Source organism: Mobula birostris, chromosome 12 (genome assembly GCF_030028105.1).
Source record: "Mobula birostris isolate sMobBir1 chromosome 12, sMobBir1.hap1, whole genome shotgun sequence".
Classification (NCBI taxonomy): Eukaryota; Metazoa; Chordata; class Chondrichthyes; order Myliobatiformes; family Myliobatidae; genus Mobula; species Mobula birostris.
Window position 1 is genome coordinate 42,426,746 of NC_092381.1, and position 26,738 is coordinate 42,453,483.

The window sequence follows — 26,738 nt, forward strand, 5'->3', positions numbered from 1 at the left end:
GATGTGACTAAACACATTGATGAAGGTAGAGCCGTAGATGTAGTGTATATGGATTTCAGCAAGGCATTTGATAAGATACTCCATGCAAGGCTTATTGAGAAAGTAAGGAGGCATGGGATCCAAGGGGACATTGATTTGTGGATACAGAATTGGCTTGCCCACAGAAGGCAAAGAGTGGTTGTAGACGGGTCATATTCTACATGGAGGTCGGTGACCAGTGGTGTGCCTCAGGGATCTGTTCTTGGACCCTTACTCTTTGAGATTTTTATAAATGACCTGGATGAGGAAGTGGAGGGATGGGTTAGTAAATTTGCTGATGACACAAAGGTTGGGGTTGTTGTGGATAGTGTGGAGGGCTGTCAGAGGTTACAGTGGGACATCGATAGGATGCAAAACTGGGCTGAGAAGTGGCAGATGGAGTTCAACCCAGATAAGTGTGAAGTTGTTCATTTTGGTAGGTCAAATATGATGGCAGAATATAGTATTAATGCTAAGACTCTTGGCAGTGTGGAGGATCAGAGGGATCTTGGGGTTCGAGTCCATAGGACACTCAAAGCTGCTGCGCAGGTTGGCTCTGTGGTTAAGAAGGCATATGGCACATTGGCCTTCATCAACCGTGGGATTGAGTTTAAGAACTGAGAGGTAATGTTACGGCTTTAGAGGACCCTGGTCAGACCTCATTTGGAGTACTGTGCTCAGTTCTGGTCACCCCACTATAGGAAGGATTTGGAAACTATAGAAAGGGTGCAGAGAAGATTTACAAGGATGTTGCCTGGATTGGGGAGCATGCCTTATGAGAATAGGTTGAGTGAACTTGGCCTTTTCTCCTTGGAGGGACGGAGGATGAGAGGTGACCTGATAGAGGTGTATAAGATGATGAGAGGCGTTGATTGTGTGGATAGTCAGAGGCTTTTTCCCAGGGCTGAAATGGCTAACACAAGAGGGCACAGTTTTAAGGTGCTTGGAAGTAGGTACAGAGGAGATGTCAGGGGCAAGTTTTTTTTACGCAGAGAGTGGTGAGTGTGTGGAATGGGCTGCTGGCGGTGGTGGTGGTGGAGGCAGATATGATAGGGTCTTTTAAGAGACTCCTGGATAGGTACATGGAGCTTAGAAAAATAGAGGGCTATGGATAATCCTAGGTAATTTCTAAGGTAAGGACATGTTTAGCACAGCTTTGTGGGCCAAAGGGCCTGTATTGTGCTGTAGGTTTTCTACGTTTCTATGTTTTCTATGTTTCTATGTTATTTCCACCCTGAGAAAAGACTCTGACCATCTACTCTATTCACTCCACTCAATTTTATATACTGCTATCCATTGTCCAACAAAAACAATCCTTGGTTATCCATCTCCACTCATTTTTTTTGTATTTTCTCTCCATGTAGAAAATAATCATCCCTTTCATTTCTTCTACCATAGGTGGTGTCCCTCCACCTAGCTTCATATTGTCTGCAAACTTTGCAACAAAGCCATCAACTTCATCATCCAAATCACTGACATGTAATGTAAAAAGAATCGGTCCCAACACAGACCCCCATGGAACAGCACTAGTCATCAGCAGCCAACCAGAAAAGGCTCCCTTTATTCCCACTGTTTTCCTCCTGCCAGTCAGCCGCTGTTTTATCCATGCTAGAATCTAGAACCTTTCCTGTAATAAAGGCAAGCTTGACATACATCTTTACCACCCTATCTATCTACCAATGTTGTCACTTTCAGGGAGACCCAAAGATCCCCCTGTACATCAATACTCCTAGGGCAACTGCCATTCACTGTCTACTTTCCTCTTGCATTTGACCTTCCAAAATATACCTCACGCTTGCAAAAGCTAATACAGAAGAAGAAATATCACTTAAAAAATCTGTACATGTAGCACTGATTGACAAAAAATAGGTTTGTAACACCTGTTTCAGATACTGTGATGAATTTTCTTGGCATCCTTCTTGCAATTCTGATCCAAAGAGTGAAAGAAGAATTCTAAACAAACACCCATTCTCACAGTAGGTTTGCCTGCAACTCAGAGTGAAACTCCCATGACTGGTAGATAGTAAAATAAAGGGGGTGGGGGGGGGGGTGGAAGAGGCCCCCAGTAAACAAAAATGAAAAAGAAATCGCTAATAAATGCAGCAAAAGAAATTAAAACTGTTCATTCAAGAAAGCAAACTAAAAATATTCTTTAGGTCTGTAAACTTGCTGCTGCAGAAATTTGCTTGTGCACTGAAGGGTATTTGGGAATGGGGGCACAAATATCCAGAGTGCCTGAACCAGGTTCTTGCCTTCATTTAAATGCTTGGTCTGATTCACATGTGCCTCATGGATGTGTCTCCCACATCCCCAACAACAGTGCAAGGCTCTGCTTATTGCTTCTGTTTACCTGCATCGGGTAAAGATTAGTTGCAATTTTCCCCCCTATAATTTAATATGCCACACACGCAATCAAATTGTCTGAGTTGCAAAGGTTATTTGAAAGCAAATTTGCTGCTACTTACAGCAGGCCATTCTTTGGTTGTGTTTGTATCAGCAGGCGATTCTGGAGCAATGAGAGCTGTGGGTCTGCTACCAGTGAACAGATGGAGTCGTACTGTGGCATTCCCGTAAGGTTGCCATATGTCGTGCAGGTGTTCTCCAGGCTTGAGGAAAGATATGCTTACATCAGAGAATAATCAGGTTTCATCGAGTCTGCCTCAACCCATATGCTACATCTTTTATGAATGCGATATATGAGAACTGCTACACTTTCACCTCAGAACAAGCAGACTGTTTTCCCAACCATGAAAACAAGATAAGTTGACAGCTTGTCACATAATTTTTAAACTGAAGCCAATTTCTGCTTTTCCTAATATCTGATAAGCTTGATAGTAGAACTTTGGTTATTCCAAATGGATATATTTTTCCATTCTATTTACAAATAATATTTCTAAGATAATCTAATTTTGTTTTCAATGATTATGAACAATTGATTTTTTTATCAATTATAATAAATAGTAAATTAAAAATGACAATCAATTTGCTGGTCCAAAATATATATGATTTTTACGGCTGAGATGAGCATGACCAATGAGGTGCTTTACTGGGGTCAGAATATTCTCACCTGTTGCACCTGTGAAACACGCCAGTGCCTCTGGCATCCCTTTCCACTCCCTGGAAAACATCACCAAGTCCAAGGGCAGAGCACAAATGTTCTGATGCAAGAGTTGGTGGGAGGGGCGCACCAAAAGTAGAAGGTTTGCGCTAGATCTATCTCTTATCTCTAGCACAACCCCGTTCATTTGAATAGAGTGTTTAGCCTAGAAAGAAAAGTTTAGTGAGAATATATTTGATTTTAGTTATATTAAGTAACATGAATGTTATTTGAATCTATTTTGCCTGATATTATATTATCAGGGACATTTGGAAATAGTTGAAGAAGTGAAATTGGTCACAGGGCAGTCTGGGGATGGGATGTCAATCACCAGTGCATTTCTTTGCTTTCCTTACAGGACAGTCATGCCAGTGAGTCTTTAAGCTTTGTTAGACTTTACGGCAACAAAGATTATACACTCGAAGGAGATGATGTGAGTCACATCAAGCACAACCTAGCACATAAAATATAAATTTTGCCATTCTGTTTATCAGAAATTTCAGGACTCTTCTCGGGACTGGAAAGGAACAATGGAGACCAAGTAAAGCAAATATAAGTAGAGGACTGAGGTCACTTGTTGGCAAAGTGATAGACTATAGATTTTTAAAAAGATGAGAAGTACAAATAACTAAATGACAAATCTCACTCATAACAACAATATGGCATTGAGATTATAAACCTAGTTTGATCCAGACAAAGACAATTGTACAACAAGTTACAATTGCCGTGCGATAATGCTCACCTAATATTACCTTCAATCATTCAGTGGTTTTCCTTCTTATTCAAAGATTCAAAGTACATTTATTATGAAAGAATGTTTGCAGTATACAACCCTGAGGTTCTTCTTCCCCACAGACAGCCACAAAACGAAGAAAAACCATGGAACCCAAGGAAAGAAAAACATTAAACTCCACTCCCAACACACAAAAAAAAGCAAATCACGCAAATGATAACAAAAAAAACCTAGTGAAAAACACAGGATATAAAACACAAAATCTAAGGAGTCCAGGGCATCAATGAAACATGATTCTCTTAAAAGGTATGAAAAGTTGAAGGGGTGATCCATTTATCCATTTAGATTTTATATCATTAACTTTGAAACGTTATTTGCATCAGGTCTGACTGAATTCGTCACATTAGGACAATGATTTTAGTTCTTCTACAGCTGCATAATACTACAGTTTAATATATCCAGCTTAGTACTTTGTCAAGCTGGTGTAGAGCAGGTTTGGAAATAGTTTATCAATATAGGCAATTCAAAAACCTATGAAGATCTCCACAATACAAACTATCACTGATATTGCAGAGTGATGAACCAATTTGATTGTCTCCTTTTAATATTACCACAATACAATTTTTTGATGGAAGAAATTTGACTTAATGCAATGGTAGGGAAATTGTTGAAGGAGGACTTCTTGCATACCAGCACCAGAAGATCATGAGGAGAAGGGACAGGTACATGAAACAATGTCACAGTGTGAGTCCCAGTGTTCCATGTTACAGCAGGGCTTTGAGTCTTCAAGGTGTCTGCAGTTAACACACAAAAAAAAACTTTTTTAATGTACCAAAAATAACATTTATGAACCTTGAGTGTAATAATCTATCCCACGTCAGGCTTTGGTTGCTAATGCTGATTCCAAAGAATTCAAGATAAAATGTGGGTGATATGAAAGAAGAAAATAAAGCCATTCAGTTGTACAATGCATTTTCTTGGAAAGCAACATCTGCAATACAACGTCATCGCCCAACTTACACTGCCAGAGCAGGTCTTGAACAGGTAATACTAAAAAAAAGTGCGTGGAATGAAAAGCGGCACTTCTAGTATATCAGGCCAGGAGATGATCCAATGATGATGTTGAAATAGATCCTCTATTCTCAAATGGACTGTTACAGAATGCCACCATGTGGCTTGAACCACTAATCAGTTCAATTCATGTTTTCAATTAGTTTCACAATACATTTGGTCATTTATCACAGTGCTTATTCTATATAAACCCTTCCTCGTTCATAACCATAGACAGACATTCAGTTCTGTCTAAAATCTAATTGACACAGTGATAGCCACATTTGCATGCACTCACTGGAGTTTAGAAGAATGAGGTGAGATTGCATTGAATATTGAAAGGCCTAGATAGAGGGAATGTGGAGAGGATGTTTCTGATAGTGAGAGAGTTTAGGACCAGAGAGCACAGAACAGAAGGACGTCCCTTTAGAACAGAAAAGATGAGGAATTTTTTTTAGCTAGAGGGTGTTGAATCTGTGGAATTCATTGCCAAAGACAGCTGTAGAGGTTGATAGGTTCTTGATTAGCGTGGACATCAAATGTTACAGAGAGAAGGAAGGAGAACGAATGTGAAAATAAATCGGTCATGAATGGCAGATTGGAGTCGATGAACCAAATGGTTTAATTCTGTCCTATGTCTTATGCTATGCCTTCTGCACTGTGAATATTCTTGAGAAAAGATTATTCTGATAACTAACAGCACAATGTCGCAGCTAGAAGACTTGTTGCTCCATTCCTTATGACTCTCTGAGCTTCCTCCAGCTGCTTCAGTTACCTCCAAAAACCAAAGTGACTGGTGTGCTGCTAAAATTATTAGTCCACTGTAATTTACCCCAAGTGTATTTGCAAATGGAACCTGAGGAGATGATGGAATGTGGGGAGGATCAAATAGAATGAATGTAGGATTGGAATCAGGAAATAATGGATGTTTGGAGAGACGCAAAGGCTAAAGAGCTGTTTCTGTAGTGTACGACTGTGACTTTAAACTCAACTCCATCTACAAGATGGTAACTTTTATTCGGAACATTCATTCTATTCTTGCAGCCTCCTTAAAACATGGATATTGACTCGCCTTCATCTCCTTTCTGTAGCATCAGTAAATCAAATTATTGCACAAAATCTGTCTGCTCTGAAATGCAAAGCTGTTTGTTGGCAGTGCTCAGCGGATCACATGCTGCCACTATCGCAGACGGGTGACAAAGCAGCAGTGACCTTTTCTTAGACAGACGTAGAAAGCAAGCGATCCAAAGTTGTTGAATTTGAGATCAGATGAACATGAGGTGCTGTCCCTCAACCTCATAACCAGTGTAAGAGACTATGTACAACACAGAATAGGAGAGGAATTGAGAATTGAAGTGGCAGGCACCAGAAGCTCAGTGTCATCCCTTGGACTCCACACAGCAGTCTTTCAACCCATGTTCAGTTTCTCGAATATAGATGCAACCACAGGAGATCATTGACTTTAATGTTTATTTTACTTATTATAAAACAAGCTTGCCAAATCTTGCATGAAACGGCTGTGAATTTTCAATGTTCAGAACTCCTGTCTATTATTATCAACTTACGAGAATCTGCAAGTGCGGACAGTTTTAGCACTCCCCAAGCTACCAACCATTCCTCACTTTTCGTTAATTTTTCCATGCTCTGGTTAATGTCCCAAGGTGCAGTTGTGACATTTCCATCTGGCCAGTGGTAAAAACGGATGATCAGAATCATATCCTCTTCAGGCATCACGTCACAGAATGACATCTGTGAGGGAAAAAAATTAGCATTGTCACTTTTGGCTCAGTTGGCAAAACATCAATTCAGGGCGCTGAGGACAAGAGCTGGAACATCATGTTACAGCTGCACTAGTGTTGGTGGTCAGACTTGTTATCACCGGCATGTGTCGTGAAATTTGTTAACTTAGTAGCAGCAGTTCAATGCAATACATTTTGGTTTTTTTTCTTCTATATTATGTATTGCATTGAACTGCTGCTGCTGCTAAGTTAACAGATTTCACAACACGTGCCAGTGATAATAAACCTGATTTTGATTCTGATTGCACTTGGAGCATTGTGTACAGTTCTGGTCACCTTGCTGTAGGAATGATGTCATTAAGCAGGGAAGGGTGCATGAAAGATTCATAAGGGTGTTACCAGGACCAGAGGGCTTGAGTTAAAAGGAGAGACCCCGGATAGCATGTAACTGATGGGTGAGTTTATATAGAGTTATGAGGCGCATAGATAAGTTCAAGAGTAGTCTTTTTCCTCAAGGTAGTGAAATCTAAACTGAGGGCAGAGGTTTCGACCATAAGACCATAAGACATAGGAGCAGAATTCGGTTATTCAGCCCATTGAGTCTGCTCCAGCACTGCATCATAGCTGATCCCAGATCCCACTCAACCCCATACCCCAGCCTTATCGCCATATCCTTTGATGCCCTGACCGATCAGGACCCGACCAACTTCCTCTTTAAATATACGCATGGACTTAGCCTCCACTGCATTTTGTGGCAAAGCATTCCACAGATCCACTAGGCTAAAAAAAAAATTCCTCCTTACCTCTGATCTAAAAGGTTGCCCCTCAATCTTGAGGCTGGCCCTCAATTTCTGGATACACCTACCACAGGAAACATCCTCTCCACATCCACCCTATCGAGTCCTTTCAACATTAGGTAGGTTTCAATGAGATCCACCCCCCCCCCCCCGCATTCTTTTAAATTCCAGTGAGTACAGGCCCAAAGCTGCCGAACATTCCTCATATGTTAACTCCTTCATTCCCAGAATCATCCCCATGAACCTCCTCTGGACTCTCTCCAATGACAACACAACCTTTCTGAGACCTAAAACTGTTGACAATAATCCAAGTGTGGCCTGACTTTTAAGGTGACGGGGGAAGGTTTTAATGAGCACATATGGGACAACTCTTCACAAATGGGGAAAGATTTAAAGAACACACTAGCCAAACCAATTCAGTCATCAGTTTCTCGTTTACAGCAGAAAATGACACAAATACTGCAGTTAGGTTCATATATTTCAAGTGGGACCCATCAAGTAGGATGTGGAGCTGAAGTGGGAAGCATCAAATCGACCAGGAGCCTCTATTTCAACAGGACAAAAGCTTTATTTACACTTTGTTGTATCAACACCATGACTTACAGTAAATATGTTACAGTAAGTGACGCACAGCTGATATATTCATTCATGAGAATTTTATTTTGGGGGTCACAGATTCAGATAATAGTTCATAGAGACATAATATTGTATTGAAAATGGAATATCGCATACTGAAGGATCACAGCTTGTTCATCAGATTTTAACTACCTGCACTCAGAATTCTTTCTGATTTTGATATGTTTCACAGAAACATATACCATTCCATCCAATTGCCAGTTCCACTCCTACTTCACTAAATTCATTGTACATCCCTTTTTCAATACCATACTTGATGATAGAGCTCCATCCTGAATCCTTCCAAACGCTTCATTTTTTTCCATGACTGAATATTCTACATACCCTATGTTCAATTTCTCATGAAAACTATCTGCCCTAGGCCATACTAGCATTGCGCTTCCCAAATTCAATTTTATTTCCTTGGCACTTGCTTTAAAATTTAATTCATTGTATTCCCACAAACATCCCACTCTACACTTCAGCCAATCATGAACACTGTCAGTGTCTCTTATACAAACTCTTCTTTCTTCTTCCACTATTCCCACTTATCTTCCCACAGATGTTGACTGACCTCCAATGAATTTCCAGTGTTCTGTTTTTATTTGCGAATTCCAGAATTTTTTTTTTTACTTTCATCTTCATATTTCTGAACTATACTCTCTGGAACTTCTCTGGAAATGCAGTGAACAGAGTATTATTTTAATGTTTAATCTGGTTTAACTGATTGCAGTATTACACAAATTATGTCTCTGTTTCATAAATGGGCAGGATATGATAGTACTTTTATGTTACTGAACTAATAACCCCAAACTTGAGCCAGTAATCCTTGAATTAAACATTCATATCCACCCATGGCAAAATTCCGAGACTCTCCCACCATGGGAAACATCCTTTCCACATCTACTCTGTCTAAACCTTTCAATATTGAGAAGGTTTCAGTGAGATCCTCCCTCATCCTTCTAAATTCCAGCGAATACTGGCCCAGAGCCATCAAACGTTCCTCGTATAATAACCCCTTCATTTGCAGAATCATCCTTGTGAACCTTCTCTGAACCCTCTCCAATGCCAGCACATCTTTTCTTAGATGAGGAGCTCAAAGCTATTCATAATACTCAAGGTGAGACCTCACCAGTGCCTTATAAAGCCTCAGCATCACATTCCTGCTCTTATATCCTAGATCTCTTGAAATGAATGCTAACATTGCATTTGCCTTCCTCACCACAGACTCAACCTGCAAGTTAACCTTTAGGGTGTTTTACACAAGGAGTCCCAAGTCCTTTGCATCTCAGATTTTTGGATTTCTTCCCTGTTTAGAAAATAGTCTGCACATTTATTTCTAATACCAAAGGGCCTGACCGTGCATTTTCCAACATTGTATTTCATTTGCCACTTCTTGCCCATTCTCCTAATCTGACTAAGTCCTTTTACAGCTTACATATTTCCTCAACACTACCTACCCCTCCACCAATCTTTGTATCATCTGCAAACTTGGCAACAAAGCCATCTGTTTCATCATCTAAATCATTGATATTCAGCATAAAAAGAAGTGGCCCCAATACTGACCCCAGCAAAACACCACTAGTCACTGGCAGCCAACCAGAAAAGAATACTTTTGTTCCCACTCACTGTCTCCTACCAATCAGCCAATGCTCTAACCATGCCAGTAACATTTCTGTTATACCATGGGCTCTTAAATTGGTAAGCAGGCTCATATGTTTAAAAAAAAACCCGGCAGATAAAAATAGAGTATCATGAAAATAACCATTTTATTTCCTTGGTCAGTAGGACCTGTGTGTAACTCCATACCAATGCACATGTCAGCCACCAAGCTATCCAAAATAAAATTTATTATCAGAGTACATACATGTCACTACATACAACCCTGAGATTCTTTTTCTGTGGGCATACTTAGCAAATCTATAGTAGACTAATTGTAAACAGGATCAATGGAACAAGTCGAGCGAATGCAAATAAATAGCAATAAAGAACGAGCATGAAATAACAAGATAAAGGGTCCTTAAAGTGAGACCATCGGTTGTGGGAACAGCAGAAGTGGAATGAGTGTAGTTTGTTCAGTAGCCTCATGGTGGAGGATTAGTAATTGTTCTTAAACCTGGTGGTGCGAGCCCTGAGGCACTTGTACCTCCTTCCTGAAGGCAGCAGCAAGAAAAGAGCATAGCCTGGTCCTTTGTATCAAACAGCACTACAGGAGATTGTCAATAAATACTGAACTTACCAACAAGCTCCACAAGCTGAGTATTCAAATATTATATGAAATACTGATCAACGTAACTATTTTCAATAATAATTAGAATGCTCATTTTACATTAACTGCACATTCTTTCACTGATACTTTCATCAGGAACCCTACCTCCTGCTCTCCAAAGATGAAGTAGCCTTGTTTGATATTAGATTTCACAAGAGTAGTGCTCCATAACAGGCCAGAATTCCTTGTATCAATCACCTACCAAAGGAAGATTTAATTCAAGATAGTCTTACAAGTACAATGCAATGCATTTATTATAAGCATATGCAAACATATTTGGGTGATATGCTTTAAAAAATTGCTGGTTTTGAAGCTACAAGGCCTGAACTTAAATGGATATTTGCTTTGTAGGCTAATTGAAAGTTCATGAAAATACATCACATATTTACTTTCCCTGTTCTCTGATGGTACCCAGCGAATCTCAAGCTACCATCTCCATTCGGGGCCCCTCTTACACGATCCACAATTAATACAAGTGCTTTATCCAGTACATTTTCATTGTCCTGTTCCCTGGCTGTTTGTACAACTAAGTTACTTTCATCATCAAGTCTGGAAGAGAAAATACAAATATCAAAATGTAAGCAGATAGCATTCTTTTTTTTAATCTAATGATTTATAATCTCTCTCTTCTGAAATACTAAATGATGATTAAAACTTGGCAATACATTATGTTTCATACTTGGAGAAAAATGCTACATTTTTGATGTAAAATCAGTTTGAATGCATTCCTTTATTCCTTTTCCTTTTGGTATTTTCATGTACTCTGCACCATCATCCAGATGTTGGCTGAAGACTTGATTCCTGGTTCCCCTGATGCTACTGTGAATTATTCAACCAAACTTGGTTGTTTAATCTTCTTTTGCCTATTTGTTTATTTAGAAGTGCTTTGGCTTCACCTCTCATTGTTGCTCAGCTTGGATTTGTGGGTTATTGCACGATAACATTTCTCTCTTGATACATAGCTTTCCATTATCATGTGGATTTTTGAACAGGAAATTCTACATGATTGTGTAAATAGTCTTCCACAAGTAAGGAGATTATTGCAATAGGTATAAATACAGCATTTAAATTGTTATCAAATTTCAGTCTTGATCCTCCTGTTGTCAAGTATTATGATCAACTAACTTGGATTTGATGTTTCCTCATGGGCAGCACTGTGGCAAGACTTTATATTGCTAGTGATCACCAATCAGCGTTTAACTCCCGCTACTCTCTGTGAGCAGCTTGCACATTCTCCCCATGACTGCTTGAGTTTCCTTTCCTCTTACATTCCAAAAACATACAGTTGAGGGATTGGGTTAGTGAGCTGTGGGCATTCTGCGTTAGTCCTGGAAGTGTGGTGACACTATGCTGGCTGTCCCCAGCACAACCCGTGGACTGTGCTCGTCGAAGCAAAACAACACATTTGCTCTGACTTTTTTGATGTACGTGTGAGGGGAAAAAAAGCTAATCTTTCTCTTTCATCACCAGAGAGTTAATATAACTAAATATAAAAACAAGAAAAAAATCAGAAGATTCTGGGAATCCAAGCAACACACACAAAATGCTGGAGAAACTCAGCAAGCCAGACAGCACCTATGGAAAAGAAACCCTTCATCAGGCCAAAACCGTAACTTAGTTTTCTTAGTTATTCTGTGAACTAAAGATTGGTAACCGACCTCTTTACGAATACATCATCATTTAATTTTACATGTAAAATGTGCGCAATTACCAAGAAAGCAGTTCTGGTTCTAGACATGGTGAACTAAATATTTTAGCCATGTGGTTCAAGGGTTGTACGTGAAGGAACATGCTTAGAAATACTATTTCATAACTTTTTTTGTAAAAAGGTCATGCAATTACTTTCCTTTGCAGAGGGAAATGGGATTATGTCTTATTTCTCCCTTGCTTTTAGAAATAATGTTAAACTTATGGCATCTGAGTAGTACTTTAACTAACAGAAATAGACACTATTTTCATTTGTTCTATACAGGAAATATTGCTGAGGTAATATTTATTGTCTAGCTTAAGTTCAAATTTCAAAACAAATTTATTATCAAGTACATATATGTCACCACATACAACTCTGAGATTCATTTTCTTGCAGGCATACACAGTAAATCCATGAAACATAATAGAATCAATGAATGACCACAACCAACAGGCCAAAGAACCAATGTGCAAAATAATGCAAATGATGCAAGTACAAAAAAAATTAATAATAAATAAGTAATTGCCCTTCCCTTGGACAACATCGGTGGTGTGGAGAGGGGAGACTTGTAGCATGGGCAACTGCTGGTCTTCCATATGACCTTGCCCAGGCCTGCACCCTGGAAACCTTCCAAGGCACAAATCCATGGTCTCACGAGACTAACGGATGCCTATTAAATAAGTAATCAATAAATATCAAGAACATGAGATGAAGAGTTCTTGAAAGAGACCATAACCTACTTCAGTTCAGTAGTTCAGTGATGGGGCAGGTGAAGTTGAGTGAAGTGATCCCATCTGGTCGAAGAGCCTGATGGTTGAGGGGTAATAACTATTCTAGGTGTGAGTCCTGAAGCTCTTGTGCTCTTGTACCTTCTTCCTGATGGCAGCAGTGAGGAGAGAATGGCCAGGGTGGTGAAGGTTCTCAATGATGGATACTGCTCTCCAGGAACTGCGCTCCATTTCCATAGGCTCAGTGGTGGGGAGGGCTTTACCCGTGATGGTCTGGGCCGTATCTGCTACTTTTTGTTGGATTTTCTGTTCAAGGCCACTGGTGTTTCCATACCAGGCCATGATGCAACCAGTTAATATACTTTCCAACACACATCTACAGACCACGTAAGTATACAAATTAGCAATTTTTTTAGTTTTCTGAAACTATTGGGAGTTTTAACTTTGGGTTACTTTGTACAGCATATAACTACTAGCCAAATGATGCCCTGCCTAACTGCTCTGACTATTCAGCTGCAGTCTGCTCTCTAAAATGCTGCATTATTTCTTGTTCCATTCAAAAAGCCTGTTTACAAGTTGTTCCCATACCTTATACCTGCGTCCTATTAATTCACTAAATCTTTACTTCAATGTGAACAGACCCAATAACTTTCCTAAAGTCAAGAATGCAATATTGCACAAGATCAAGGTCTTTCAATCAAAGTTTAACTAACGTCTTGCCTGTGTTTATATATATATATCATTAAGTAATGCAGAAAACAAAACAGATATTTGGACTTTTATGGCCTTTGCTATTTACATTCAATAGTGTTTTGGAGCTATTTTGAAAAATTGTCCAGCATTAAGATCAAACCTTCATTATGATGTGTACCATCATCTTCTCACTGGAGTCATTTATCCCTAATGATGATAATACAACTGTTTACCTCCCATACCCAAGGAATTCTTCTTGGGAAGTTAAGGGGACTTAGACTGAAGTCCTGGTAAAGGGGATTCCTCTTGACACAGCTCGATAGCTGTAAAAAGGGAAGTTGGGTTTTGGACAACTCTCTCACTTGCCTGTAGATTCCATTTCATGTTTGTACCTGGGATTCTTTTCACTCCATTCCCTTCTTTCCCTTAAGTCATTGGAAAGGCTGCCAATTAATTGGCTTTTGAGTAACTCTTCCTCTCGATGTTGGTGCTGACTTGCAATCTGACATGGAGGATTCCTGCTGATAAACGCACTGCCGCACAATGGTGTATAGTAAATGCAAGAGCAATTTAATTGCCATAAGATTAAAATAAAATAGAACCCTCAACCCCCTCATGAGAATCAAGAAAATCTCTGCAACTTTGCTGTGATGTCAAATCTTCTGCCCGGTCATGTGTTACATCATCATGTCAAAGAGCCGCATTAGAGAATTTGTAAATCCACTTGGGAATTCATCCATAAATTTGCTGTTAAGATGGAATCTGAAAGTGTGTGTTGGATTTGCCTTCCAAAAATAGGATGAATTGTGTTTAAATAATATTTTCAGTTGAATATTTAGTTTTATTTATGGAAATGAATTGCCAATGACAAACAAGAGAAAATCTGCAGATGCTGGAAATCCAAGCAACGCACACAAAATGCTGGAGAAACTCAGCAGGCCAGGCAGCATCTATGGAAAAGAGTACAGGAGACATTTCAGTCAGAGACGTTCCTGAACTACAGCAGACCTTCTGCTGAAGGTTCTTTTGTACTTTTGCGTTAGCAGCTCTAGGAATTACTCTCAGCAACAAAGAAATAACAATAAATTTCAAAACCAGAATGAAGATGGAGAACAACCAACAACTGCCAACATACCCACTGCCTTGTCCTTTCTGCTAGTCAGTATCAAAGATTTGGGAGAGGAGATATCAAATGAGTGACTAGAATAAATGTCTTGACAGGGTTGCAAGCTCTTTTTTGCAGTCTGATGTAAAATTTAACAATTAGAGGTTGGGGACAAGGAGTAATATATAGATGTAGGTTGAGATTTGATTAATGAAATGAATATAATAATTTCTAAGTTTAGGATAAATTGTCTTATTATTGTCAAATGTACCATGATGTAGTGAAAACTTTGTCTTGAATGTTCATACTGATCAATTTATTACAACAGTGCAATGAATTAGTACAAGGTGAAAAAATAACAGAATGCAAAATAAAGTGTCACAGATAAAGAGAAAGTGCATTGCAGGAGATGAAGGGCAAGTTCATAATAAGTTAGCTTGTGAAGTCAAGATTTCATCTCATCATACTTAGGAACAGTTTAATAGCTATATAACAAGCTGCCTTTGAGCCTGGTGGTATATGATTTCAGGTGTTTGTATCTTCTGGCTGATGGGGGTGGGGAGTGGGAAGAGAATGTTAAGGGTGGGTGGGGCATTTGATTATGCCTGCAGCTTTGCCAAGATAACAAGAGTGTAGACAGGGTCCACGGAGAGGAGGCCGATTTCAGTGAGGTGCTGAACTGTGCCCACAACTCCTTACGATTTCTTATAGTTGTGAGCAGAGCAACTGTTATACCTAACTGTGATGCATCCAGATAGGATGCTTTCTCTGGTGCATCAATAAAATCTGGTGAAGGTCAAAGGGGACATGCCACATTTCCTTAGCCTCCTGAGGAAGTAAAAGCATTGGTGAGCTTTCTTGGCCATGACATCAATATGGTTGTACCAGAACAGGATATTGCTGATGCTCCTCCCAAGGATCTTGAGGTTCTCAACCCTCTAAACATCAGCACCACTGATGTAAACAGCAGCATGTGCACTGCCCCCCTACCGTGCCTTCGCCGACTTTGAAGGAAAGGTCATCATGACACCATGATACTAGCATCTCTATCTCCTTCCAGTGCTCTGACTCACCATTACCTGAGATACAGACCACTACAGCAGTATCATCTGCAAATTTGTAGATGGAGCTAGTGTGGAATCTGGGCATACAAAGCGAGAGAGTAGAGGGCTGAGGATGCAGCCTAGTGGGACACCAATCCTGATGATAATTGTGGCAGAGGTGTTGTGAAGAGAGGTGCTGAGTACCAGGACGAAGAGCTTGGACATGAATTTGCTTGGTCCTTGTAAGGGTGCCACAGTACCGCAGCAGTTAGTACAATGCTATTACAGCTCGGAGTTCAATTCAGGCATCTTCTGTAAGGGGTCTCTGTACGTATTCCCCACGGAATGTGTGTGTTTTCTCCGAGTGCTATAATTTCCTCCCACAGTTCAAGGACCTACCAGGTAGGTTAATTGGTTATTGTAAATAGTCCTGTGATTAGGGTTAAATTGGGGTTGTCGGGGGTTCATAACCTTCAAAACTTAATGATTTGAATGAGGATACCAAGAGCCATTTATCCACATTTGAAGACACAGAGTTGGTTGCTAATTGAAGCTGAGTGGAGAATAGAGGAGGCTTCTGGGGGTTATGAACAGGTAAGTGAATAGGCAAAGATAGAGCACATGAAAGGTAGTGAAAAGCAAAAAGAAAATTGAAGACATCTACTTTGGTAGAAAATATATGTTTCCTTTTCAATGGTCAGAAATTTTTAGTGCGGCCTGGTAGCATAGTGGTTAGTACAACGCTTTACAGTACCAGTGACACAGGTTCAATTCCCGGCACTGTCTGTAGGAGTTTGTACGTTCTCCCTGTGACCACGTCAGTTTCCTCCAGGTGCTCCAGTTTTCTCCCACAGACCAAAGACATACTGGTTGGTCAGTATGTTATTGTAAATTGTCCTGTGATTAGGATAGGATTAAATTGTCCTGTGATCAGGATAGGATTAAATTGGGAGATTGCTGGGTGGTGCGGCTCAAAGAGGAAGAAGTGCCTATTCCATGCTGTATCTTAATGACAATAAACAATAAAAAAAAGATTAGAATGATTGGTAAAGATAGTATTCTAAGAAAACTGAGTGTCACTGTAATTAAAAATTAGCATGAGGATTTGATTAGAAAAGTATAGGCTCAATAGACAATAGGTGCAGGAATAGGCCATTCAGCCCTTCGAGCCAGCACCACCATTCACTGTGATCATGGCTGATCATCCACAATCAGTACCCTTTTCCAGCCTTCTCCCCATATCCCTTGACTCCGCTATCTTTAAGAGCTCTATCTAACTCTTTTTTGAAAGAATCCAGACAATTGGCCTCCACTGCCTTCTGAGGCAGAGCATTCCACAGAACCACAACCCTCTGTGTGAAAAAGTTTTTCCTCAACTCCGCTCTAAATGGTCTACCCCTTATTCTTAAACTGTGGCCTCTAATTCTGGACTCCCCCAACATCGAGAACATGTTTCCTGCCTCTAGCATGTCCAATCCCTTAATAATCTTATATGTTTCAATCAGATCCCCTCTCATCCTTCTGAATTCCAGTGTATACAACCCCAGTTGCTCCAATCTTTCAACATATGACAGTCTCGCCTATCTCAGACCTATCCTGCCACTGCTATCCAAATACGCCGCTATTACATCTTTCATAATTGATTCCAGCATCTTCCCCACCACTGATGTCAGACTAACTGGTCTATAATTGCCTGTTTTCTCTCTCCCTCCTTTCCTAAGAAGTGGGATAACATTAGCTACCCTCCAATCTGCAGGAACTGATCCTGAGTCTATAGAACATTGGAAAATGATTACCAATGCGTCCACGATTTCTAGAGCCACCTTCTTAAGTACCCTGGGATGCAGACCATCAGGCCCTGGGGATTTATCAACCTTCAGTCCCATTAGTTTACCCAACACCATTTTGTGCCTGATGCAAATTTCCTTCAGTTCCTCTGTTACCCTAGGTCCTCTGGCCACTATTACATCTGGGAGATTGTTTGTGTCTTCCTTAGTGATGACAGATCCAAAGTACCTGTTCCTCTCATCTGCCATTTCCTTGTTCCCCATAATAATTTCACCTGTTTCTGTCTTCAAAGGCCCAACTTTGGTCTTAACTAATTTTTTCCTCTTCACGTACCTAGTTTTTACTATCCTCCTTTATATTTTTGGCTAGCTTACCTTCGTACCTCATCTTTTCCCCCCGTATTGCCTTTTTAGTTATCTTCTGTTGCTCCTTAAATGTCTCCCAATCCTCTGGCTTCCCACTTATCCTTGCTATGTTATAATTCCTCTCTTTTATTTTTATACTGTCCTTGACTTCCCTTGTCATCCATGGTCGCCCCTTACTCCCCTTAGAACCTTTCTTCCTCTTTGGAATGAACTGATCCTGCACCTTCTGTACTATTCCCAGAAATACCTGCCATTGTTGTTCCACTGTCATCCCTGCTAGGGTATCTTTCCAGTCAGTTTTTGCCAGCTCCTCTCTCATGTGTCCATAGTCCCCTTTGTTCAACTGTAATACTGACACTTCCAATCTTCCCTTTTCCCTCTCAAATTGTAGATTAAAACATATCATATTATGGTCAATACCTCCTAATGGCTCCTTTACCTCAAGTTCCCTTATCAAATTCGGTTCATTACACAACACAAGATCCAGAATTGCCTTCTTCCTGGTAGGCTCTAATACAAGCTGCTCTAAGAATCCATCTCTGAGGCATTCCACAAACTCCCTTTCTTAGAAAAAATATGCATGGCATTAGTGAGACAACTCTTGGAATCTGGTGTATAGGTCTTATCTCCCAATCTACGTGTAACAAAACAATGAAAAATACTGAGAAGGTCACATTGAGTATGGTGCAAAATTGATCCAAGTGTACTTGTGACACTTCAGTTCCAGTTGGAATGTATGTACAAGAAGATCAATTTAAAACTGAAAATACTACAAATATTCAGCAAATTAAACAGTATTCTTAAAAAAAAAGTTTTTTTTAAAATGTTGAATGACTAATTGACAGTGGGAGGAACTAGGAAAGATGGCATAAGAGGTTTTTGTAGACCCAGACAACTTCTTCCAGACCATCCCCGAAACAGCTTATTCTTCCTTTCTCATGTCTTTCTTTTCTTTTCAAGGTGGCTAGGATTCTGTTGGAGTCTGTGATCTACAGCTGCAGCTCAAACTACAGTTCTCTGCAAGCAGCAAGTTTTCGTACGGGCCGTGCAGCCTTGTGTTTCAGTATCTCCATGAGTGGCCTGGAAGACATGCACCTTGAGGGGGTGGTCCCGCAGACAATCCGGCTCCTTGCCGATTTCCCTGACTGAAACATTGGGGAAGCAGGCGGTGAGTGCTGCTGTTGGAAAGAGCTCCTGTACTTGAGTGATCCCTCTCACTCTTTTGATACAGGGGGAGAGCCTGTTGGTCCCCGAGTCAGGGAGCCTGGAGAAGCGATGCGGAAGATTGTAACATTGGAACAGTGAGCTGCTGGCCTCCTGCCCTCGTTGCTGCAGGAGCAATCTCGCTCTCCCCGCTGGTGTGAGATACTAAAGTTCTGAGTTATGCACTGCAGTTTTTAATGGCCTCTAAATCAAAGTCTCTCTGGGGGCTTTTTCCATTTCTTGCATGGTGGGGAATTGGAGCTTCTGCTGGTGCAAGTGGGGGGGGGGTCGATGATTCTGCTGCAACTTGTGCTTGGGGGGGCTTTGGGGTTCTGATATCACTATCATTTATTCTTTGGGGTTTCTTGTTTCATGGGTGTCTCTGTGAAGAGTAACCATTTTAGGCTGCATATGGTATACATTCTCTGATATTAATTTGAACCATTTGAACCAATTGATGGAAATCGATAAAAGGTTATTGATCTGCAATGCTGCCTGCTCTACTGAAACTCTCAGTACTTTTCACTTCACAACTCCAAAACAGAATAGTGGATTCAATTATAACACACAGATTTGATTCAATTAAAACATCTTTAAAGAAAATATTTTTTATTAAAACTAGGATTAGAACAATACATCAGTAACAAACATGATGTGATCTTTCACAATTGTTTAACTGAACTGAATTTCAAAAACAAGGTAAAAGTACTTTCAGATCAGACATCCTTATATAGTGTATTGTTAAATAAAATACAATGAGATTCTACAAACCTGTTGAACATCACATTTTCCACTATAAATACAACGTATGATTTTGCTTTGAATGAGATCATCTCATATGAGAAAACTTTATTTGTAATAATCATGAAAATGATCTTTCTACAAGTTATTTTTATTTTATTAATGCAAATCTTTTCGGGCTTAACCATGGTGAGTTCAGATCGTGATACCAAGAGGAGTCAAAGAAAGGATCAATCTTACTCTTTCTCACTCTCACCTTTGATTGGATTTGCGGAGGTCACTGTGTCCATCATTGGGAGGGAGGTCAACGTGACCGGTGTGAGAAGTGAGAGGGTGATAATGAGCTGGAGAAGTGTGATAAGAGAGGAATTGAGGAGGAGGCAGATTTTCAGGAGGAACAGAACGGCCAGCCACCTATAAATAGAAACAACTATTATCCTTCATATAATCTACAGATCTGGTTACACTGCATAATCCTGCTTTTTTTTTTTACAGATATATAAACTTCATCAATGTATCATTTTTTCTATCAGCTTAGAATAAACTAGAACTGAAAACTAGATCTTTTGAAAGATTTGTAGTTCTTTTTGTAAAGAAAGAGGCTTTGTCTACAACACAACTAGAATGTGTTTCCAGCTCAACAAACAGTCTGCTAGAGGAAATCAGCAGAACAGCAGCTGTCAGAGGAAAAGAATTATCAATGTTTTGGGTTGAAGCCTTGCATCAGATTAGAGCTCAATTTGCCCGAATGCTTTTCTTACTCAGGAATGGTAGAATGGCCATCAATTTCTGCTATTGCTGCCTTGGAAGATCAAATTCTATTTGCAGTAAAACTTACCAAAGGTGGATATTGATACATGGATGTACTGTGGGGATCAATAATGGCCATTGACTGCATTTCAGCGTCTCGTGCATTTACCAATCTCAGACAGAGCTCAGCACTGCCAACCTAAGCAAGTATATACAAATAAACATTTACTGAAGACTGTAAATAGTCTGTAAAGAGTTTTCCTAAAAACACAAAATCTGCATGTTGCATTACTTTGCTATCTAAGTATACACAAAGCAATACACAACTTCTCTTCTCACTATCACAGTCTTCAAGGAAACACCTGTAACTTATAAACTTCTTAACTTAGGGTGCCACAGTAGCGTAGTGGCTAGTGTAATGCTATTGTAGCTTGGGGTGTTGGAGTTCAGAGTTCAATTCTGGTGTCCTCTGTAAGGAATCTGTACGTCCTCCCTGTGAAATACGTGTGTTTTCCTCAAGTGCTCTGGTTTTCTCCCACAGTCCAAAGGTGTATCAGGTAGGTTAAATGAGTCTTTGTAAATTGTCCTGTGTTTAGGTTAGGGTTAAAATTGGGGTTGTTGAGGATTGCACAGCTCAAAGGGCTGGAAGCGCCTACACTGCACTGTATCAGTAAAATAAAATAAATTCTGACAATTATGAATGATTACCAAAGTGACTTCAAACTGCATCTAATACTAAGGATAATTTTTAAAACTACACACTGCATTGTGCTGGATTTGGCTCATTGCTTGGAGTTTCCAGCTGAGTTTCTGGTTCACCAACTCCAGGTCAAGATGTGGAGTTGACCTTGCTGGACTTTGCACCCTCAAAGTCTTAGGGCACGAAGGCTTCAATTGTTGCAGTACTGAGGTCCAAGCTTCAGAACAGCTTTACAAACTTTCAGCTCCAATTGGCTCAGGTTAAAGCTATGAGCCATTTAGAAACTTTCCAATGTCCCTGGCTGGCATTTTCAAAAAAAATTATTAAAATAGCTTATTAGAAACAAGATAATTAAAACTTCTTGACTTCTGGTCAAGATGTCACTTGCGTACAGTACTCCTTCAGTCAACATCCTCTAGATAGATCATGAAACCATACATTTCACTTCACTCATGTCTTTTGCATTTGTTTTTTTCATCTTGGATGTGATTTTAGAACCGATGGAGCCTGTGATTTGCAGTTTGGGGATTGTTCGGTTGTTCCAGCACTCTGCAGTCTCCAAGAGGATCCTAGAGGCAGCGTGCATAAACATCATGACGGGCAGGCCATGGGACAAGGTGCAAGCATGTTCAATTCCATTTCACTGTTTAAACCTTCTATTATTCTCCAAATAAAGAAATGAGGGAGGTTGAAATACTCAGGCAAATGCAGAAGTTTGGAAATCGTTTGAGTGCTTTAGCGCTCTGCAGTCTCCGAGAAGATTCCAGGAGGCAGAGGTAGCGTGCGCAAACCTCATGACATTCAGGCTGTGGGATGGGACGCAAGCCAATATTTGACTCCATCTTGACGATAAAAGCTTCCATTGTTTGCCAATTAAGCGAATGAGGGAGATTGAAACATCGAGGTGAATCGAGAAGGTGAACAGCGGCTGCCTGCCTTTGACCACTGAGGAATGTTCTGCTACGCCACTGGAGAGGGGAGAGCCTGCCACTGTGCCTGGAAAATGTTGCCCAAGTTTTCTGTGTTGACTTGGACTATAAACTATTTTTTCCAGTCTTATAGTTTTTTTGTATTCTGTATTTTTCACCCAATATTTCTTGTTTTTTTGTGTGGGGGAAGGGGGGGATTTGGGGTGTCAACGTGCCTGTTCATTTAGTTTGATTTTTGTGCGGGAGAAGAAACTTGGGAGCTTGATGTGCTTGTTCTGTTTTTCTTCCCTTTTTTGTGCGGGGAGGGGTGATTTAGGGGTTGATGATTGCGCTGCCTTTCTTTTTTCTTTCCTGGACACTGTGTTGAGATAAATGTAGCTTCATCCACTGATCTGTAGGTTATAAAGCTCAGCATTCAATCGTACATGTGTCTAAGTCCCAGACACATTGAAACTTCAATGGCTTACTCATCAGCTGCAGATTTATCCTGGTGGAAACTGCTAATAATTCTGTAATGTCTCTTTGGGGGCCCCCACGGAAGTTACAACTTTGTTACTAAATTCAGCATTTCAGGATGTACAATATTAGAATTGTTACATTGAGGCAGAATTTTTGAGGTTCACGAGGAAGGGCAAAGATACAAGGTGAAAGCAAGACAAAAAGGTACTTTGCAAAGATGGATTGAAAGAGCTTGTGCATTTAAAATTATTTTTAAATCGTCAGCCTTAAACCTGCAGCAGCAAGATTATTAATGTGAATAGATCTTAAATAAAACAGTTGTGCTTTTTTTGTTTAGAAATCAAAATATCATCTAAATGTACCTGAGGAATTCCATTGAGCTGGCTAGTCGTGAGGGACTGGTTTACTGGTAGAGATCGTATTGGAACTTTCCATCTGCCACTGATAACTTGGTTGTGATTATCAAACACATCTATCTTTGCCCAGCCTTTGGAAACCAGCCGCTGAATTTCCAGCCCATATGGATCAAAGCCTCCAGCTGCTTGGAGCTCAAATACCAGAGAGATTCCAAGGGCAGGGCGCACTCTGTTAACATAAACAAAGAAAGCATAAAAAGATAAAGGACTTATGATCTTTTCCAAAACACAGAAGATGATGGAACTCTGGGCAGCTCAGGCAGCATCAGTGCTGATGGAACAATAGGAATTTGATGTTTTTGATCAAGCACTCTTAAACAGAACTGAAAAAGTGACAAGAATGTATTGCTACAAAGAGTGTGAGCGTGGTGAGGTTGGGCAAGGAGTTAAAGTGAGAGGGACAGAGGGAGAATAACTCCTTGCCCATCCCCTGGGCTCCCCTCCCCCTTTCTTTCTCCCTAGGCCTCCCGTCCCATGATCCTCTCCTTTCTTCAGCCTCGTATCCCTTTTGCCAATCAGTTTTCCAGCTCTTAGCTCCATTCCTCTCCCTCCTGTCTTCTGCTATCATTTCAGATCTCCCCCTCCTCCTCTCAAATCTCTTTCTATCTCTTCTTTCAGTTAGTCCTGATGAAGGGTAGTAGGTAAGTTATTGGAGGGAGTACTAAGAGACAGAATCTACAAGCATTTGGATAGACAGGGACTTATTAGGGAGAGTCAACATGGCTTTGTGCGTGGTAGGTCATGTTTGACCAATCTATTGGAGTTTTTCGAGGAGGTTACCAGGAAAGTGGATGAAGGGAAGGCAGTGGATATTGTCTGCATGGACTTCAGTAAGACCTTTGACAAGGTCCCGCATGGGAGGTTAGTTAGGAAAATTCAGTCACTAGGTATACACGGAGAGGTGGTAAATTGGATTAGAAATTGGCTCAATGGAAGAAGCCAAAGGGTGGTAGTAGAGAATTGCTTCTCTGAGTGGAGGCCTGTGACTAGTGGTGTGCCACAGGGATCAGTGCTGGGTCCATTGTTATTTGTCATCTATATTAATGATCTGGATGATAATGTGGTAAATTGGATCAGCAAATTTGCTGATGATACAAAGATTGGAGGTGTAGTAGACAGTGAGGAAGATTTTCAGAGCCTGCAGAGGGACTTGGACCAGCTGGAAAAATAGGCTGAAAAATGGCAGATGGCGTTTAATACAGACAAGTGTGAGGTATTGCGCGTTGGAAGGACAAACCAAGGTAGAACATACAGGGTTAATGGTAAGGCACTGAGGAGTGCAGTGGAACAGAGGGATCTGGGAATACAGATACAAGATTCCCTAAAAGTGGCGTCACAGATAGATAGGGTCGTAAAGAGAGCTTTTGGTACATTGGCCTTTATTAATCTAAGTATTGAGTATAAGAACTGGAATGTTATGATGATGTTGTATAAGGCATTGGTGAGGCCGAATCTGGAGTGTTGTGTTCAGTTTTGGTCACCAAATTACAGGAAGGATATAAATAAGGTTGAAAGAGTGCAGAGAAGGCTTACAAGGATGTTGCCAGGACTTGAGAAACTCAGTTACAGAGAAAGGTTGAATAGGTTAGGACTTTATTCCCTGGAGCGTAGAAGAATGAGGGGAGATTTGATAGAGGTATATAAAATTATGATGGGTATAGATAGAGTGAATGCAAGCAGGCTTTTTCCACTGAGGCAAGGGGAGAAAAACATGGGTTAAGGGTGAGGGGGGAGAAGTTTAAAGGGAACATTAGGGGGGGCTTCTTCACACAGAGAGTGGTGGGAGTATGGAATGAGCTGCCAGACAAGGTGATAAATGCAGGTTCTTTTTTAACATTTAAGAATAAATTGGACAGATACATGGATGGGAGGTGTATGGAGGGATATGGTCCGTGTGCAGGTCAGTGGGACTAGGCAGAAAATGGTTCGGCACAGCCAAGAAGGCCTGTTTCTGTGCTGTAGTTTCTATGGTTTCTATGGGTCTTGGCCCGAAATGTCGACTGTACCTCTTCCTATAGATGCTGCCTGGCCTGCTGTGCTCACTAGCATTTTTAAATGTGTGTTACCCCAAACCTGTGTTCTCTCGTGTTATCTACCTCTGATATGAGTCTACATTTCCTGTACTTCTCAATTTTATATACCTCAATAACCCTGTCATTTCTGATGTGGCTTGTTTGTGATTTAAATCAAGGGGATTGGAGGACATTGTAAATCAGAAGGTAAAAAATCCTGAAGTTGACAGGAGTTAATGGCAGACTTTATTGGCTCTATAGGAGGAACTTCAAACTGTATTTAAATTGTAAAAGTAAGAACTAGATCTGGTTTGAAAAACTTCATTCACCAGCACTAATACCAGCACTTCATGTGCAAATTTCATTTTTTTAAACTATTTCTAGAAATAAGGTAAACAGAAAAGAAATATGTCAATCTGTAAAGTTAAACTGGTATATCAGAACTGAATTCTAGTCAGCTCCTGTCACAACTCTATATTAGGTATACTCCATTTCAACAATTTAATTTTAGGACAAGTCACGCACAATATAAACAGAACTATCTTGGTCACACAAGATACTTGTTGAATCACTTTTACCTTGGTACTGGTTGCCTTGCAGACAAAATTCCAAAGTTGCCCTTAAGTCCTTCTGACATGTAGTGAGGCCCATTTCCCATTTCACAGCACACAGGAGGCAAGGCGGATGGTTTCCCCATCTCCTGTCCATTATTGTACAAACCAGTAACGAGGCGGATGAGCCGGTAGGTTGGGTCCAGGCCAAGAAGGAAATCATAGAAAACGACAAAACCTGCCCTAGAATTAAAGACATCAATTTGACACAAACATTATATCAGTTAGATATCACAGGAAGGACAAGTTATAGAACTAATAAAGATGAATGCAAAAGAAACCATGCACTGCACCTGAATGGATTACTTTCAGTAACTGAGTGGTGGAGATGGTCCAAAAACTTCTGTTTTCTTATAAATTGAAAATGATTTTGTACTATATGATATAAATAAGGCCATTATTTCTTTTACTGACATCAAATATGAAAGTTAATTACCAATACAAGTGCTGGCTTTTGGGTTGAAGCCAACAAAATAAAAAAAGTCATCATTACAATGTTAAAGAGTGACAATGTACCATTTAAATTGGATGGACTTGTCATTTTAATATAATTTCAAAACTGGAGCTTCTCTGATGAGAAGCTCCAGAAGTTTGCATTTATGCACACTGCTATACATACCAATATCTAGGACAGAACTATAACTAGTACAAGCATAAAACAAACACACTTTCACAGAGTCCATCTGATGTGAATCCTTGGATGAGATTAGCAACCCTGTTAGTTGCCAGTTCAGACATTTCATTGGTTTTTCTCTTTCCTTGCCCCTACAACAAATTCACAGCAAATTTTAAATATTTTTCTTTTGCTTCATATTTGTTTATGCCACTGGATGCCTGAGAAACTTGCATGCAAACATTTAGTAACATAGCTTTCCTTTCCCTATTAAGAAACAATGGATTCTATCCTGAGAGGTACGGCAAATGCCAAGGGAGAGTGGGCCAAAATACGATGTAACGCTCAGCTATATTGGCTCGTATTTATCTAGGGGAAACCCCGTCCACAGCCCAACCTTGTCTCCCGCTTAGTCATAGTCATACTTCATTGATCCCGGGGGAAACTGGTTTTCGTTACAGTTGCACCATAAATAATTAAAGAGTAATAAGATCATAAATAATTAAATAGTAATATGTAAATTATGCCAGGAATTAAGTCCAGGACCAGCCTATTGGCTCAGGGTGTCTGACCC

The 26,738-nt window shown here is 40.2% G+C and overlaps 1 protein-coding gene across 1 annotated transcript in view; it reads right to left on the minus strand.

Moving 5' to 3' along the window:
* ccdc17 (coiled-coil domain containing 17) overlaps positions 1 to 26,738 on the minus strand; it is a 104,208-nt gene that overhangs the window by 13,326 nt on the left and 64,144 nt on the right. Inside the window, exons 12-21 of the mRNA XM_072274544.1 lie at positions 25,519 to 25,734; positions 22,875 to 23,097; positions 20,513 to 20,623; positions 19,931 to 20,088; positions 10,708 to 10,867; positions 10,424 to 10,516; positions 6,464 to 6,647; positions 4,539 to 4,642; positions 3,086 to 3,281; positions 1,807 to 1,822 (exon numbers count right to left, since the gene is read on the minus strand). Coding sequence (XP_072130645.1) covers positions 1,807 to 1,822; positions 3,086 to 3,281; positions 4,539 to 4,642; positions 6,464 to 6,647; positions 10,424 to 10,516; positions 10,708 to 10,867; positions 19,931 to 20,088; positions 20,513 to 20,623; positions 22,875 to 23,097; positions 25,519 to 25,734 — 1,461 coding nt within the window. The remainder of the gene's footprint in view (positions 1 to 1,806; positions 1,823 to 3,085; positions 3,282 to 4,538; positions 4,643 to 6,463; positions 6,648 to 10,423; positions 10,517 to 10,707; positions 10,868 to 19,930; positions 20,089 to 20,512; positions 20,624 to 22,874; positions 23,098 to 25,518; positions 25,735 to 26,738) is intronic.